We start from the raw sequence: 17,266 nt of genomic DNA on the forward strand, positions 1-17,266 counted from the left end.
TTTTGATACGCAAAGGCACAACACTCAACCTGTGCCATCACTTCCGCCTCCGGCTTCTTTCCTGGGATGACTGGTTGATATGCATCACTCACTTAGTGACTCAATAGATATGTAGTGACAATGCTTAAGAGGCTGGGGATATTTACTCACGCCATCACTTCCGCCTCCGGCTTCTCTACCTGGGATGGCTGGTTGATATGCATCTCTCACTTAGTGACTCAATAGATACGTAGTGACAATGCTTAAGAGGCTGGGGATATTTACTCACAGCCTATTGGAGAGAAAGGTGAAAACCAGTTAGTTTTCATACCACACATTCTCACAAAGTGCAGGGAGCTCATCCTATTCATCTCAAATCCCCAGTAATATCCTAGTACCTGGCACATAGCAAGCTCTTTATTTTCCTTTCCTTTTCTTTTTGAACATTTTCAGTAGATACAACAGGGTGAAGAAAAGGGTGGGGGGAAGGGAGAGAAAGATTTTCTAAAGGCCTTTGACAAGATTCCATAACTAAGGCTACTCTTTACTGTCATCTTGGGATCAGGGTCCCTACTTTTGTGTTAAGAAAGAATTGGCATTAAATAAAGAAGCGAGCAGCAGAGAGAAGCTGGCTCCATCCCCAGTGAAGAAATGTAGGAACTACTCTCATTAGAAATGGCCCTCCATCGGGGCCGTTTGACTCGGGAACAGTCAGTGAGACCCATCCATGGCCAGGAAGTGGAAAGTCAAGCTCAGGAGGATGGCTAACAGGAAGCTTTCCGGAGTCGTGTGCACACGGGCAGGAAAGCAGCCTATTGTTCCAAAGCGAGTCAGCACGTGCCAAGCCTCTAGGAGTGAAGCAGTAAAGCCCAACATATGGGGTGTTGGCTGTCGGCCACCACTTGGGAAGCAGCCCTGCCAGAGTGTACGGAGGAGGAAAACCATAGATTGTCCCTAAGGCTGCGGGCCAGGCCGCCTCCGAATGGGCGAGCCCAGGAGAGCACCGGAGAACGTCTATCTCTTCTCTCGCTTTTATGAAACACCACGGCAGCATGCCTGCACTTCACGTGCAGTTCTATGGCCACCCCGAGAAACACGTCACAGAGCCGATGTGCCTGAGGTTCTGTGCTTCACTGGGAATCAGTGATCAATGACAGGACCACATAGCTTTTCTTTGTAAAGTCAAGCTTTAGTGCAGCTGACGTTTTAATAGCATAAAAGATACAGTGCAAGCTTAAAACAGATATTTACTATTAGCCTGTCATTTTTTATTAAAAAAATAAGTTTATTTTCAATGTAAAAATGTTATTTATTTTAATATTTTCTTTTTCAATGTAGAGTGAGAACACAATGGATAAAACATACTTTACTCTTTCGGGTTACTATATGGAGATTTGCAGCGTGTCTGTCTTAAAAACATTAGACTCATCCTAATAAAAAGTGAGTCATTATGCTCAGATTCCATGAGTTTACAGAGAAAAGCCGATTTCTTTGAACTAAGAACATATTACCTTCAGGGGAAAGTTGTGTGGGCGGGAAAATCTGCTTCAACAAGAAGGAAAAACAACCAATAGGTAAGGAAAGGACTGGGATGCCGGGCCAGGTTCAAAACAGAATGTACATTTTCTCCAAACGGCTAAGAGAGGTTCTCCAAGCAGAAGTTAAAGAATCCCATGACAAATTTCACGTCCCTGAAGGTGGGATTTGGAATCTGACTGAGTCTTTTGTGAACAGGCTGGGGGAATTATTTCTCTATCTAGGAGTACTACAATCAGAAGCTCGTCTTCTGCCAATCGTTTTACAAAAACATTTGGTAAGCATTTTTGATACGCAAAGGCACAACACTCAACCTGCGCCATCACTTCCGCCTCCGGCTTCTCTACCTGGGATGGCTGGTTGATATGCATCTCTCACTTAGTGACTCAATAGATACGTAGTGACAATGCTTAAGAGGCTGGGGATATTTACTCACAGCCTATTGGAGAGAAAGGTGAAAACCAGTTAGTTTTCATACCACACATTCTCACAAAGTGCAGGGAGCTCATCCTATTCATCTCAAATCCCCAGTAATATCCTAGTACCTGGCACATAGCAAGCTCTTTATATGTATACATGCTTTCTGACTTACCACTTAAGTTTTATATTGAGAAATTCTAAGTGTTTGAGTAAAATTGCAAACATTGACTTTAATGGCCCTTAATATTAGATTGCACAGTCATGTGATCCCTTGAATTTAGAAGTGATCACATACATAATTTGGGCTAGATCACATACGTAACTCTTGTTTTGGGGGTAGTGAAGCTAACATGTGGACAGATAGAAACCCCTCATTTGGCCCTGGCATCCAGAGGTTAGCAAACTATCTGGGAAGAGAAGCTCTCATAGCACTGGGCCAGGTGAGTTTGCCAGAAGTTTCTCCAGAATGGAAGGGGCCAATACTGTCGACATTGTCTCCCTTACCCCCATGAAATCCCATCTGCTACTCATCCAAAGTATAATCAGAAAGAGGAGTGGCATTGGATGTTCAATTTATCTACAGCTGTGAAAACTCTTCAGAAAGTGATTCCATTTTTAGCAACATAAGTATTTTCTTCCAGAACAAAATTTTAGTGACCAGATGAGAAAATTCTATGGATATCTCGAATTGAAGATGTGCATAGAAAAGCCAAGTAAGCAAAATTTTAAATATTTAGTTCTAGCCATATGGGTAATGAAGAAAAAAAACAAAAACATTTGGTTTCATATGACTCTTCTCTTTTTCCTTTGCCTCAAAAGTGAACAACATGTTTTGTTTTCGCACAGAGAAATGGCCATGTTCTTTGTAGCACGTCTTGCATTAAACATCAGAATAATTTTTAAAACTCAAAAGGCAGAAGGATTTTGGCAGAATTCCAGGATTATTTCACATCCATCCATCTTAATAGTGTTGTGGTTCTTTTCATCGTGTTGGGGGCTGGGGGTGGGGTCAGCAGTGGGAATGGATGTTCAAATGGCTCAGCAAGGTGCCATATGTCAAACAGAGAGGAAAAGACCAGGATTTTGTATTGTGTATTCTCTATGAGAGAATATTGTACAATGGATCCGAGTTCTGGATGGCAGTCATAAAAATGACTCTAAATCTACAATGTGTAACTTGTTAAGTCCAAATATATCTTTCACACATACTCTGTCAAATATGTCTAAATACCACACACTGAAAAGGCTAGAAATGTGAGGGTAATAATAATACCCTGTAATAAGCAGGGAAAGCCTGGGGAAAAAGTCCATTAATTCTCATTTAAAAAATGAAACAGAAAGCATGAATAGAAATGAACTTAAACTGCTTCCTGAAACAAAATGATTTTGACTTTTCTCTCCGCTCACCTCATCTAGTATGCAGCTGTACGACCTGTAAATTATTTAACCTCTTGTCTCAGCTTCATCACTTACTCACCCTGGAGAATTATGATAATATAGTGCCAGATCTGTAAGATTGTTGGGACACAGCAAATGAGGAGGGCATCTTAGCTATTATTACAATGATTATATTATCATCATTAGAGAATTGGCCTGAAAAATGGAGCTGGACCCCTGAAAATAGGAAAATCACCCCTCCTTTTAATATTTACCACTGTCCTACTATGAGTTTTGAGTGGCTGAATATATGTGAAAATAACGTTTGCTAAAAACAAGGCCATCGTCCCATAATCTACTTTATGAGGAACTATCCTAACAAGAAAGATTCTCCTGAGTTGAAATGAGATTAAGTTAACAGACTAAATTGATGTTAGTCTTTCCCAGGAATAGGAAGAGAGTAAGACAAGTATATTGAAATCTTTTGTGAAAACAGGACCATGTGCATGAGTGACTGTGAATGTTTGATTTTCTTCTCTTGCGGAGCGGAAGTTAAAATAGAGGGTGTGAATCTTGGTGACAGAGCGAACTTGGACTCACAAGTCTTGGTAATATATCAGAGATCAAGGAGGACTTAATCTCAGAAAACAATGAAATCAGTGTGACAAGAGCTAAGAAAAGTCAACCTTTGATTTTCATTCATTCATTCATTCATTCATTCACTGGGTGATTCATTATGAGCTGCATATTGTACTAGGTGCTGTGCGTACAAAGACCTGGTTCCACTCTAAGGCAGCTTATGGGATCCAGGCAGATGAACAGTAAGACATGAGCTAGAAGAGAACAGCAGAACCAAGTGTAAGGAGCTGGGAGCTGGGGAAGGGTGAGCAAATCAGCCACGAGAGGTGAATTGCTCCACTGTGTATCTGATTTTGAGACCTTACCTCTCAAAAAGGCCACACTTTTAAGAATTATTTTCAGGGTAACCATTATACCTCAATAAAGCTGTTTAAATAATAATGATTTTCATCTGACTTTCTGCCATGTTATTTTTCTTTTGTACTTTCAATTTTCTAAAAAAGAATAACAATAAAAGTCCTTAGAATACCCCAAAGAGATCTGTCCTCATTTCAGATCATTTTCTTGGCAGAGTCCAACTGGGTAGGTCTGGTGAATTTTAAGGCACCATGAAAATAATGACCACTTTTCTTTGAATCCAAGTTCTTATTTTTCATGAATTTACATTGGTGTAATCTCTTTCCTTTTTTATTTTTTCATCATCTCTTTTGAGACCAGGTTCTTAAGGTATCTCTAACTTATACTTTGGATTTTATGTTTTTTTCCTTCTTAATCTGTTCATTTAAATACAACAAATAAAAGAAAATCTCTTAAATGTGTGATTCTATAATAGCAACAGAACATCCTTGATCTTCTAGTGTCAGGCTCATTCATGTCGACCACAGTACAAGGCTCCTTTATAAACACTTGGGTGGGTCACGGTATAGGAGGTAGGAGGGGACATCAGATTCCCATACTGGATCTCATTTGGATAAATAGGAGTTTACAACGATAAGAAATAGATCAACATTCCTTTTATTCTTGTTCCTCGTCTTATATTCACTTCTAAGTTGAATTTTCAGATATCAGTACTTCCTGGTAGCTTATATCTCACATTGTCTAAAATGTGAAAAGCCACAAGAGGGGAAATTTGATTATCAGTAGAATGGCATATACTCATCTGCTCTGTCAAAGGACCGAAGGCGGAAGTACCTCAGACTGGGGCCCCTGCGTGAATGTGTCTCTACCATGAGCTCTCTCCATGTAGATGTGTCTATCCATCTACTACAATGAGATCAGGGGCCTTTGTATCTGTGGAGGAACCAAGCAAAGGTTTCTTCTGAACATTTGTGTGACCTGCGCCTGACCTTGGTATAGTCCTTAAGCTTAGCGTTCATCATTCTTGAAATAATTCAGCCATAGTATCATAGTTATTTAAAAAGCAGTTACAGCTCTATTTTTTGAAATGATCTTCCCAATATTTCTAAACAATAGTGAAAAATATAACCCTATTAGTTTCAGTCCCATATATTTTACTAAATCCCCCTTCCTTATTATTAATCTGCCCTGTTTCTATATTTATAGCGTGGGCCCAAATTATCTTTTAGCTTTGATTCTTTATGAATCACCCAGTAGTACTCCAAGAGTGAGCAGGAAATTATATTACTCTCTTTATATTTTCCATTGTGACACTTATAACAAATAAGTCCCTTAAAGACTCGACGGGTGAGTCTGAAAGCTGCCCTGCTCTTGCTAAGGGGACAGGATGGGAACGCTCCTTCTAGGACTTCCATGGCCTGGCTCCTTCCTGCCACCTGTCCTGTGGAACCACAGCCTCTCTACCTGCCCTGCTCGGTTACCATAGCGATTAGCCCAAAGCAGTACATCAGCTCTGAGGTCGGTACAGACTGAGCATAGAGTCTTTCACACTGGACGGCTGGGTTTAGAATAGTTTATTGCAACATGAGAATTTCTCAGAACGTAAGAATCTCAGAAGCAACAATGCATACTGGTCCGACTGAGCACAAACACTTTTGTTAGCACCCGGGGTTGCAAAGGCACAGCTGGCGACTTTTGTAAGTCAGGGGCATAAAAACGTTAGCCTGTGACCGCCTTACATATTCCCGAGCACTGGCCAGACCATGAGACTGAGGCTGAAACGCGTCCGAGAGTCTTAAAGTGAGACTGCCGAAAGGTCAAGTTAGTAATTTCCCTTTTTCATATTCAAAGCCAGTCTCGAAAGTGGAGGCGTTGATACCATCTCTAGGCCAGAGGCTTTCACAAGAACCCCTTTGAAATTACAGGCTGATCATGTAATTCAGGGGCGTTTTTCTATCTCACAAGGCTGCACTATGCCGTGGAGAAGGCACCTCAGCTGAATACCTAAGCGCCCACCCTGCCCCTGCACGCTGAGGCCCCGGACAATGACAGTCCCTTTGTGCTTCAGCTCCTTTACCCGTTAAAAAGGAGATTTGGAAGCGCAGTCTTTAAGATCTCAGGCAGCTCTGAAATTCTCTGACTCCGTGAGGGGAAATGATAAGATAATGAGGCTGGATTTCAATCGTGGTGCGTGGATAGCTTCACTCTGCGTTATGCGGCACGTCCTCGGCCAGCCCATGCCAGGCAGGTCATAGCTACTCTCACTGGGCTGGCCCCGACACCCCTTTCCACCTCTCACTGTTCCCTCCAGGGTCTTGTCACTTCCCCTCAGAAACACTGTCTTGGGCAATTTGCAAAGAAGAGAGTGAAAAACATCCCCCCTCTGCATGCTTCATTAAATCGCTCCCCCGGCACGCCATCACACACTTTCAAGCGTCCATAGCTTCTAGAAAGCGTGGGCTGAGTTAAATACAGGTCAGGACATAAAATACAATTGTACTCAATTTCCTATTTTACTCTCTAGCCTTTTCCACAGCAGTTAAAATTTATGTCAAACACAGAGACACTTTATTGAAATAAGTATCTGATCAAGACGAAAGAGGCAGTAGGTTGCTCGAGAAAATTATCTGCAGTAAAGACCAAGAAGGTACAAGAGGAACATGTAAAACGTAACCGCCATTCAGAAGGCACTCACGGGTCAAAGGCCGCCAGCAGGAAGTTTAGCAGGAGGCCGATGGACTGCTCCACGTGGATCTGGTGCGTGGTGGGCATCCGCTTGTTGAGCTGGTAAAAAATGGTGGAGAGCACAGCCTCCAGGCGAGCCACGTTGAGTTCCGTGTTCGGGTCCAGGTTGTTCAGCGCATTTTCCCGCAGAGCTTCTATGACGTTCCAGATGTCCACCAGGTGCACTGCGCACAGGTAAAGGAGAGTGAACGCATCAGGCCACGGTGCAAAGAAAGGCAAGCTCACTATTTCACAGGTCCCACCTGTCAAGGCGCTCACCGGCTGTGTGTTCGACGACTGTAGGGTTGCCATAAGCACAGTACACAGTACATCACTCCAAAGACTGGATGTACAGTGTATAATAGCATGTAAATGCTTTACTGAATACCACAGTAGATAGTTACTTCTAGTCTTCATAACAACCCTGAAAATATAGCTGTTTTCCCCACATTACAGGTGAGGAAACAGGATCAGGGAAGTTAACTGACAAAACACAAGTCCAAGTCCAGTCAATGGCAAAACTGGCTTCAAATCCAAGTCAGTCTGGCTTCTTTAAAAAACTGACATAAAGTTGGCATTTAACATCGTGGACCTAGAAGGTGTAGACTACGTGGATTAGATAAATTTATACATCGCAATCCCATTACCACAGTGTTAGCTAACTTCTCCATCACGTTCTATCATTTCCTTTTCACAGTGAGAACATTTAAGATCTAGTTTCTCAGCAACTTCAAAGTAGATACTATTTGTGATTATAGTTAACAAGTCCATTGGCTTAAAAGCATTTTCCCGTTGTACATGCTAACCCCTAAAAAAAAAAGAGAGAGAGAGAAAAACCCCCCACAACACTTAAATTGTATTATTTGGAAGGATGTCATAACTGCATTTGAGAATTTAAAATATTTTCATTTACATATTCTTAGTAGTATAAGGTTTGAAATAAGAAGAAAGTGGACAGGAAGACAGGGGTGGGGGGGTATGAGGTATCACTACAATGCAACAGCAGAACTAAGTCACAGATAACTTCGCTGGTGAGAGCACACAGCCAATTAACTTAAGTCATGGTTGCTTTCACTAGCGTGGTCAAGAAATCCATTTCTATTTCTGTTCGCCCTGAGGTCTTGTTATGACATCCCAGAAACCATCGCCACAATCAAGATAATACATCCATCATCCCCAAAAATCTCCGTGTGCTCCTTTGAAATCTGTCCAAAACCACAGATCTGCTTTCTGTCATAATTTTCTAGGATTCTATATAGCTGAAATCATCCCGTGTGTACTCTTGTTTTTTTTGGGGGTGTGTGTGTGTGTGTCTGGATACTTGTACTAGTGTAACCATTTTGAGAGTCATCCACGTTGTTGGATGTAGTAGTAGTTTGTTCCTTTTTGTTGCTGAATAGTATTCTATTAGATGGATATATCACAATTTGGTTGTCAACACACCTGCTGATGGACATTTGGGTTGTTCTGGTTTCTGGTGATAAAGAATAAAGTTGCTATGCACAATCATGTACAAATCTTGGTACAGACATAAGCGTCTAGTTCTCTTGCTAAGTACTTAGAAAGGAAGTGGCTATGTTGTATGGTAGGTGTATGTTTAATTTTGGAAAATCTCCCCAAGTGTTTTTCAAAGTAGTTGCACTATCTTACATTCCCATTAAGAGCGTATGAGAGTTCCAGTTTCACCACAATTCCACCAAGTTCTGGGTTCACTTTTCATTACACTTTTGCATTTGGAAATAAAGGTTGTCTTTCTCAATGAAGTGCAGTTCCAGTTCCTGAGAAATGTGCATTCCCAAGTTCTAGTCTCCTACAGCTTTGCTAATTTCTGACACTGTGTTGAAAGACACAAAACTGACACCTATTGAGCAACTCGACTTGGAGTCCAGAGCAGTGGACTTGGAGTCTGAAGACCTAGGTGCAAATCTGGCTCTTCTACAAGAGTTTACCCTCTTAGCTTAGAAGACTTACAGCCTCACTTCCTAAGCTATGAAGTGGGTATTGTGTTCCTTAAATGGGAAATGCATTAAGTCAAAAGCAGCAGTGCCTGGTACACAGACACAATACATTACACATGAACAAATGAATAAAGTAAGTTCATATAATTTTTTTTTTGCATATCTCTGGGTTTTGACACAGGAACACAAATCACTTTTCAAATGAATTACTTTAATGTTAAGTTTGGATAAATTCAGATTTATGGGTTTTTAGATTTACAAAATTCTCTGTATATCACATAAGGAAATTATTTGTATTTTTTGATGTTATTTGTCAAATTTTCCACTTTAACAAGCAAGGCGCTCCAAAAATAAAAGCATCTCTAAGTTGAATTTATTTATTTTTTGAGGAAAAACAGCTGTGATTTCTACCACTATTATTTGATCTCTAGAGCCTCTGGATCCAGTCCTTGGGGAGATCTGTGGGTGCAGGACACAAAAAGAGCAGCGATGAGGGGACCCGGCCTGTCATCCTGATTGGTATCTGTGCTCAGGCCACCAAGGGAAGTAGGTTACTATCTGCTTCCTGACTCTGGGTCGTGTGAAACAGGCACTGGAGAAGAGGCACACGAACGGTGAACTTGAGCATAGGAGGGAGATGGCTACAACCAAGAAGGAGAAATGGCTGCTGGGAGAGGGAGGGCATCTGGATGCTTAGATTTCTCCTAGAGTCTTTGTAGGGCACAGAGAGGCTCCCAGAATTCCCAGGAGTGGAATCATACAAGTTCATGGAAGCAGCCAGCATGTCCATAGACGGTGGGAAGGTCCCTCAGGAACTTCAGCCTCTGTGTGCCCAGCCTACACCAATCTCCTCTCTGCCAAACCCATTTTCTCTGGGATTCCCTCCCTTGATGAATGGACTCAGCCCCTACATTCTTCCCCCACCCCAGCTAGAATCTGGATTTCATCCCTGGATCCTCATATCTCATACGCAATCAATGGCCGAGTCCTACTGGACTCTATCTACAAAGTATCACTTTAATTCCTCCATTTCCATGGACTCTTATTCCCATCACTCAATTTCACCACCCAATGTTATCACCATTATCTCATTGACTAGGTCCATTCTTTCATCTTCATTCTTTCTTCATGCCAATTGATTCTAAACACTGTAGCCAGGGTGGTATTTCTGAACTGCATATCTGACTTGTCACTCATATGCTGTGTAAACTCCTTTAATAACTTCCCATTAAGTTGAAACTCTTTTTTTTAAAATTAAATCTTTATTGTTCAGATTATTACATTTGTTCCTCTTCTTTCCCCCCATAACTCCCCTCCTCTCAGTTCCCGCCCCACCCTCCGCCCTCACTCCCCACCCACTGTCCTCATCCATAGGTGCACGATTATTGTCCAATCTCTTCCCGCATCTCCCACTCCCCTTTCCCCCCCAAGAATAGTCAGTCCATTCCCTTTCTATGTCCCTGATTCATTATAATCACCAGTTCATTCTGTACATCAGATTATTTATTCACTTGATTCTTAGATTCACTTGTTGATAGATGCATGTTTGTTGTTCACAATTTGTATCTTTACCTTTTTCTTCTTCCTCCTCTTAAAGGATACCTTTCAGCATTTCATATAATACTGGTTTAGTGGTGATGAACTCCTTTAGCTTTTCCTTATCTGTGAAGCTCTTTATCTGACCTTCAATTCTGAATGATAGCTTTGCTGGATAAAGTAATCTTGGTTGTAGGTTCTTGCTATTCATCACTTTGAATATTTCTTGCCACTCCCTTCTGGCCTGCAAAGTTTCTGTTGAGAAATCAGCTGACAGTCGTATGGGTATTCCCTTGTAGGTAATTGAGTCTCTTTCTCTTGCTGCTTTTAAGATTCTCTCTTTGTCTTTTGCTCTTGGCATTTTAATTATGATGTGTCTTGGTGTGGTCCTCTTTGGATTCCTTTTGTTTGGGGTTCTCTGCGCTTCCTGGACTTGTAAGTCTATTTCTTTCACCAGGTAGGGGAAGTTTTCTGTCATTATTTCTTCAAATAGGTTTTCAATATCTTGCTCTCTCTCATCTTCTGGCACCCCTATAATTCGGATGTTGGTACGCTTGAAGCTGTCCCAGAGGCTCCTTACACTATCTTCGTATTTTCGGATTCTTTTTTCATTTTGCTTTTCCGGTTGGGTGTTTTTTGCTTCTTCGCATTTCAAATCTTTGACTTGATTCTTGCGCTCCTCTGGTCTGCTATTGGGTGTAATATTCTTTATTTCAGAGCGTGTATGCTTAATTTCTAGTTTCTTTATCATAGCATCGAGGGTCTCATTAGTTTTCGTGAAGCTCTCCAAAAGTTTATTGCAAGCCCTCAAAATTGCGTTTTTTAGCTCTATATCCTCCATTTCTGTCATGTTTTTTTGTCTCCGCATTTTTTATGCTTTCTTGGTGCACCCCCTAGTGGTCTTTGTGCGCAGTCTTGTTCTAGTTGAGCCTTGATTGTTGTAGTTAATACTAGAGGGATTTGACCACCAGGCCGACTGGCTGTGTGAATCAGCTGTGTCTGCCGCGGAAAACTTCTGTCCTCTGGGGAGGTGCTAATCTAGCCTTTGCCTGAGGCGATCTGGCAAATGGCTCTGCGCAGGGCTTGGGCGGGGCGGGCTCAACAGGGCGGGCGGAGGGAGCGGTTATAGCCCCTCTCAGTCCCGTTCCCAGAGGCTCTGCTTCTCAGAACCCCAGGAACCGCTGCAAACCTCGGAGCGAAAGCTACCTTCCAACTGATGCCAGACAATCCCGCTTCTCCCGTTTGAGTCCGAGTCCCCAGCGATTCGCCCAGATCTGGGGCTCAGAGTCTGAGACTCCCTCCTGATTGAAAACAACAACCGCGCCCTCAGCCACCAGCCCGCTTTGCGCGCGCACCTCCGCACCTGAGTATTTTCCACACTGCGCCTCCTCTGAGCCTCGGTGTGCTGTTATTTTTCCTTCTAGTTGAAGAGTCTCTCCTCAGCCAGCCTTCCTGTGGTTCTGGGTGATGTCCGTTCCGTCTTTTAGTTGTATTTTTGAAGTGGTTGTTTGCGGCAGCAGTCTGCGGTGTTTACCTATCGACATTTGGATTTTTAAAAGTGACCCAGGTGATTCCCATGTAATGATAGGTTTGGGGATGAATACTAACCACATGCAACAAAGAAATGGATTTGGTCTTTGCTCATAGTACTATCACACATAAAACATGATTTCTTTATTTCATCTTGAGTATTTCAAAGATATATCATTGTTGGAAAATCTGTGTTATCAGGAGAAAGAGTACATAGTTAATTTCATTCAGCTAAAATAGAAACTGGTGTTTGTATTTCAAACATTTTATAGTTCATCTGCCTTTATCACATTAAAAAAATAATGCAAGATGTTACCACAGCAGTTTCTAATACACTACACTACTGGAAAAAGCAAAACATCTTTTTCAACAAGCATTGACTGCAAGAGTGTTATTTTATAGAGCTTTGATTCAATTTCTTTAAAATGAATTCAATGAGAATGTCCGTTCCGTCTTTTGTTGTATTTTTGAAGTGGTTGCTCGAGGCAGCAAACTCCGGCGTTAACCTATGCCGCCATCTTGGTTCCCCACTCTATCTAAGTTGAAACTCTTCAACATGGATGGTGAAGTTCTATCAGACCTGGCCCCACTTCCTTCTCATCTATGTCTCATCTATGCCTTAGTGTCAACACCACTTCAAGGATGCTTGTCTGGATCTCTCACCTCTAGGTTTTGTACCCTCCTACCTGCCACCTTAGGACCCTGCTCTCCCCATTATTCAGTGGACTCTGCGCAGGCCGGCTGGTTGTCTGTTTGTCTTCTGCATCGTATGTTGCACAGGAAGAGACTCCATCTGCCATGATACTGTTCACACCCCCAGCCTCACACACCACAGGAGCTTAATACATATCTGTTGATTCAGTAAACACATGACAAGATGACGACTCAACAGTGAATGTGCATGTGACTGCTAAAGAGGCAATATGGTATAGTCACACAGAATCACAAAAGCCTTGGTTTGCATCCCAGGTACATCATCTGTCATGTTACTTGGCTTTTCTGAGTCTTCATCTTAGCAAAGTGGGGCTGGCAAGAGCATCTACACTCAGATGATTACTATACAGAATTGGAAAAAAAGAATGAATGGGGTGATGCTTATAAATTGCTTGGATAGGGCATGTAACTTGGGAAATAATAATATGGACACATAAAGTATCTAGAAATCATATGAAAGCTACTAAAAATAAGTATGTTCTCTATTTGGGCTTTCACATTTAAAGTCTCCATATAAGGAAAAAGGAAGTACTAATTACGGCTGTGAGACTAGATAATTACACATGAAAGTACAATGAGGCCTCATAGTTATGTGCAAGACCCTGCGGTAGGGCCTGGGGACCCAATGGCAAACAATGCAGACGTGGCTCCTGCCTCGGGGAACCGAGTCTGAAGGGGACACAGAGACGAGTCACAGTCACACAAACAGATAAGCAGAAATTCTGTGACTTGCTGGGTTACGTTATGGCTGTGAAGGGGCCAGAAGTACAAGAAAAGCACTTCACACGGTATTTTGTGCACAATAAGCATAGTTCAATATCTACTAGTTATTATTGAGAAAGACGAGTATCACAATTCTTTTGCTGAGTTGAGGAGGAACACTACGAAATGTGCTAAGTCGAGAGTCATTAGGCAGTTATCAAGGGGTCTGTTTTAAAGTCTGACTGTTGTATAAATATGTTGCTTCCAGTTGAGCATTTTGGAAAATGAGGACATCTAGGTATGCAAGAATGATGATATACCACTAGATGGCACTGCACACATTTTACTAATAGCTCTCAAGCTGTAACTGTCCATCATAGAGCACCTGCTATTAAGTATATGCGATAGGAAGTGGGGTTTCCTCATCCATATGACGGTATACATTTTACACTAATAGACTAGAAAAGGCAACAGTTTGCACAGTGACATTATTTTGTTAACATTAATCATATCAAGAATAAACAAAAGGTTTTCTTAAAAGTAGAATTTAGTTCTTCATAGAATAAAAACGGTTAGTGTTAACTGCAGATAATTAATCATGAACACCTCACAGTAGCTTTGTCTTTATAAATAAATGAAAATAAACAAAACTTCAACAGTTTGTCTTAAATCCAAGAAATCCTAGGTGGAAAGAAAAAGGCTAGGATGAGGATTGGGGGAGGAGGGTTTGGGGTTCGGGGAGGGGGGTGGTTTCCCCATGGGTAGAGAAGAATTTTCGAATCTCAAGTGATGTTGCTCATGTGTCCCACTATTTGAATAGGAGATGGACTCTTAGTTCATAGTTAGAGATGACTTAAATCCAGGCATCCCTGGGGAATGCACAGAAATGCCAAACTCATTGATAGCTAATAGAAATGATGGATGACATAAGTGTTACTGGAAGTAGTAGAATTGTGTGAATAGGGTAAAATACAGAAGAGAGGGTACAGAAAGTACAGGAATATCAAAAGACAGCTTCAAGATTTAGTCTATCGCTGAGTTTGTCCAGAACCAGCCTTCCTGGGACCCCCTCATAGAGACCGGGTGCAGGCCAGTGGCTCTAAGCACAATGCCCTTTTTCCTAAAGCACCTGGAGATCTCTTCAAAATTCCCAAGCCCAGACTCGACCACTCACTGACTAGAATCGAGGAGGGTGGGCAAGGGTTTTGACAAAGGTCTGCAGGTGATTCTGCCAGCCACTCGTTTAGAAGCCTTGGGACGGCTCTCAGAGGGCCTTCAGGTAGGGAGGGCCAGTAAACAACCATCTTGCAGAGCTTTCACTTCCATCACTTCGGAGTAGTGGTTCTCACTGGAGGCACCTACGAGGTTGGAAACGGCTCCCTCGTGATGCCGCTGTGGCTGGTCTGGGCCATACTTGGATTTGCAAGGTACAGGGTCTGCTAGGAATGCAGACTCTCAGCACACCCCCCTACCCCTCCCTTAGACCTAGAGAATCAGAATCTGCCTTTTAAAAACGTCCCCCGTGTACATTCACATTAAAGTACAAGAAGTGCCTGAAATCGGTAGTTTTCACTCCTCTCGCATCAAGATGGCCTGCGATGTCCTATTAGGTTGTGAGGTGAGCAGCAAGAAGCTGGTAGTTACCAATTAATTTCTGCAGTTTAAGGGTGATTTCTGTGATTATGTACATACACACTGTTTTAGAGGGGTTCGATGGACGTCTATAAGAAGGCCACTCACTGCATCATGATCTGCTTTCATATCATATGTGAAAGGAAATGGCAGTTGGGCTGGGAATGGAAGATGGTTTGTTGATATGCCACAGGGACTACATATGCCATGGGGATATATATATATATCTCCTCTACTGTGTACACTATGTGTGTGTGTACCCATGTTCACGCCCTCTCAACCCACAGCCACCCTGGCTATTCATGTTTCCAGTGATGGTGACTGGTGTCTGAGTCTTTGCTATGACTTGTTTTCCTATTTTTTAAAAATAGATTTTTATTGATAAAGAGGATAGAAGAGGGTGAGAGAGATAGAAACATCAATGATGAGAGAGAATCATCGACCAGCTGCCTCCTGCAGGCACCCCACTGGGGATGGAGTCTGCAACCCGGGCATGTACCATGACCGGGAACCGAACTGTGACCTCCTGGTTCATAGGCTGACGCTCAACCACTGAGCCACGCTGGCTGGGCTCCTTTGCCCATTTCTGAGACACACAGGTAAATGCAGATTTGACTTGCTCGTCAGACCCCAGGGTAAAGGAGATGGGTCATTTCTCCTGAAAATTCATCCAGTTCTCTCCACCCTGGACCTAGGTCTCCTGACCTGCAGTGCACGATTTCTGGGTGAAATTTCCACTGTAGCCACACTCTTCAGAGTCTGAGAACCAAGTTCAGGTGGTGTTTCTGATTAGTTTACGCTGCGGGTTTGAGGTGCCAAATGGTGTGTGTTTCATAGCATATTCTTAAAATATGCTTGTTGGCTTGTAGGGAAGTTAATCAAGGTGATTCATTCCTTTAGTTACCCAATAAAGTTCTGGTGTCCTTGGAACTGAAAGATGCACACACGTATAAGCTTTGTCTTTTTCCTGTGACAGCTCTCAAAGGGAAATCTCTTTCAGCGTTCTAAATGCCATGTAGACTTTCAGTAAAAATGCTTTTAGGGAGCTTCGCACGTGGGCCGGCAGCCACAGGGGTGGGGTGTGAGGAGGTGGTAGAGGAACCCACTCCCTGGTGAGTGTCAGAATGACCCAGGGAGTCATTCTCTCCTCACACTCATTACCCTAAGCTGCTATAACTAGCTTTCCTTCTCAGCCTTCCACTCCAGAGACTACAAACTTCATTCACAGAACAAGCATTTCTTTAGCCCTTCCTATGTGGCAGCACTGTCCTGGGTTCTCGAATTAGCACAGGCAAGACTGGCATCTCTGACCACACGGGACTTAAAGGTGATGGGGAACCGAGATGTTTAGCAAACAAGCACATTGAGTGTGCTACAATGATAATCTATTTTCTCTTACAGAGAAAAAAATGGGCTTAGTGATAACAGATTTAAATCCAAGTGTTTCTTCATTTGTATAATGGGAATAATAATATTCACCATGTTTACCTTATAGGTGTTCTGAGGAACAATAAATATTTATATGGAAAACATTAAACTGTAAAGCACGCTATGTATTTTAGGTATTTTTATTTTTTTGAGAGAAAACAGAACTTAAAATTTACTGTCACATTCAGAAAAAATTATAAAGCTTCCTCCCCTCAAAGTCTTTCAGTTCTTTACTTTGCTCTGTAAGTTATATAAGATACAATATTTCTTCAATATCCATGAGAGATTATATCCCAGTGATGCCTATTTTAGTTCACTTTCAGATCAAATACTTATCTTGAAATTCAGAGAGCCTCAGCCCATGAGAAAAAAGGATATGCCCAAAGCATCCTACTCACTACACATCTATTGCACATAGACGCATTCACATACGGAGAAAGACAGCCATATGCTTCCACTTACAGAGCTGGGAAAGGAAGCAAGAAATAAGATTCCAAAACCTTTTCAAAAGGAATTAAATCCCAACCAGTAACTTTAAAGGTTCTATAACACATTATTCTTCAGGTTACAGGTAATTTAACAAACTATGAGAGTCTGGCCATAAAAGAGGTTGTAATTCTCATGGGGAGAGACACTCTGATGACCTAACTGAAGATCAAGATAAGACACGACATTATAAAAAGCCCACGTTCACAGTGTAGGTTTAAATAAAGAAGCTACTGGTACTCAAAATACAGGGATGATATGTAGGCTGGAAACACTGGGAAGATTTAGAGGAGGAGGAAGAGGAGGAG

The 17,266-nt window shown here is 42.1% G+C and overlaps 1 protein-coding gene across 10 annotated transcripts in view; it reads right to left on the bottom strand.

Annotated features, from left to right (window-relative positions):
* The window catches only part of LOC102260113 (dystrobrevin alpha), a 119,603-nt gene that overhangs the window by 53,140 nt on the left and 49,197 nt on the right, over positions 1-17,266 (bottom strand). For all 10 annotated transcript variants that reach the window (XM_005869095.2, XM_014542004.1, XM_005869092.2 and 7 more), the window contains one exon: positions 6,944-7,157. In XM_005869095.2, coding sequence (XP_005869157.1) covers positions 6,944-7,157 — 214 coding nt within the window. The remainder of the gene's footprint in view (positions 1-6,943; positions 7,158-17,266) is intronic.

Source organism: Myotis brandtii, unplaced genomic scaffold (assembly GCF_000412655.1).
Source record: "Myotis brandtii unplaced genomic scaffold, ASM41265v1 scaffold289, whole genome shotgun sequence".
In the NCBI taxonomy this organism is placed as follows: Eukaryota; Metazoa; Chordata; class Mammalia; order Chiroptera; family Vespertilionidae; genus Myotis; species Myotis brandtii.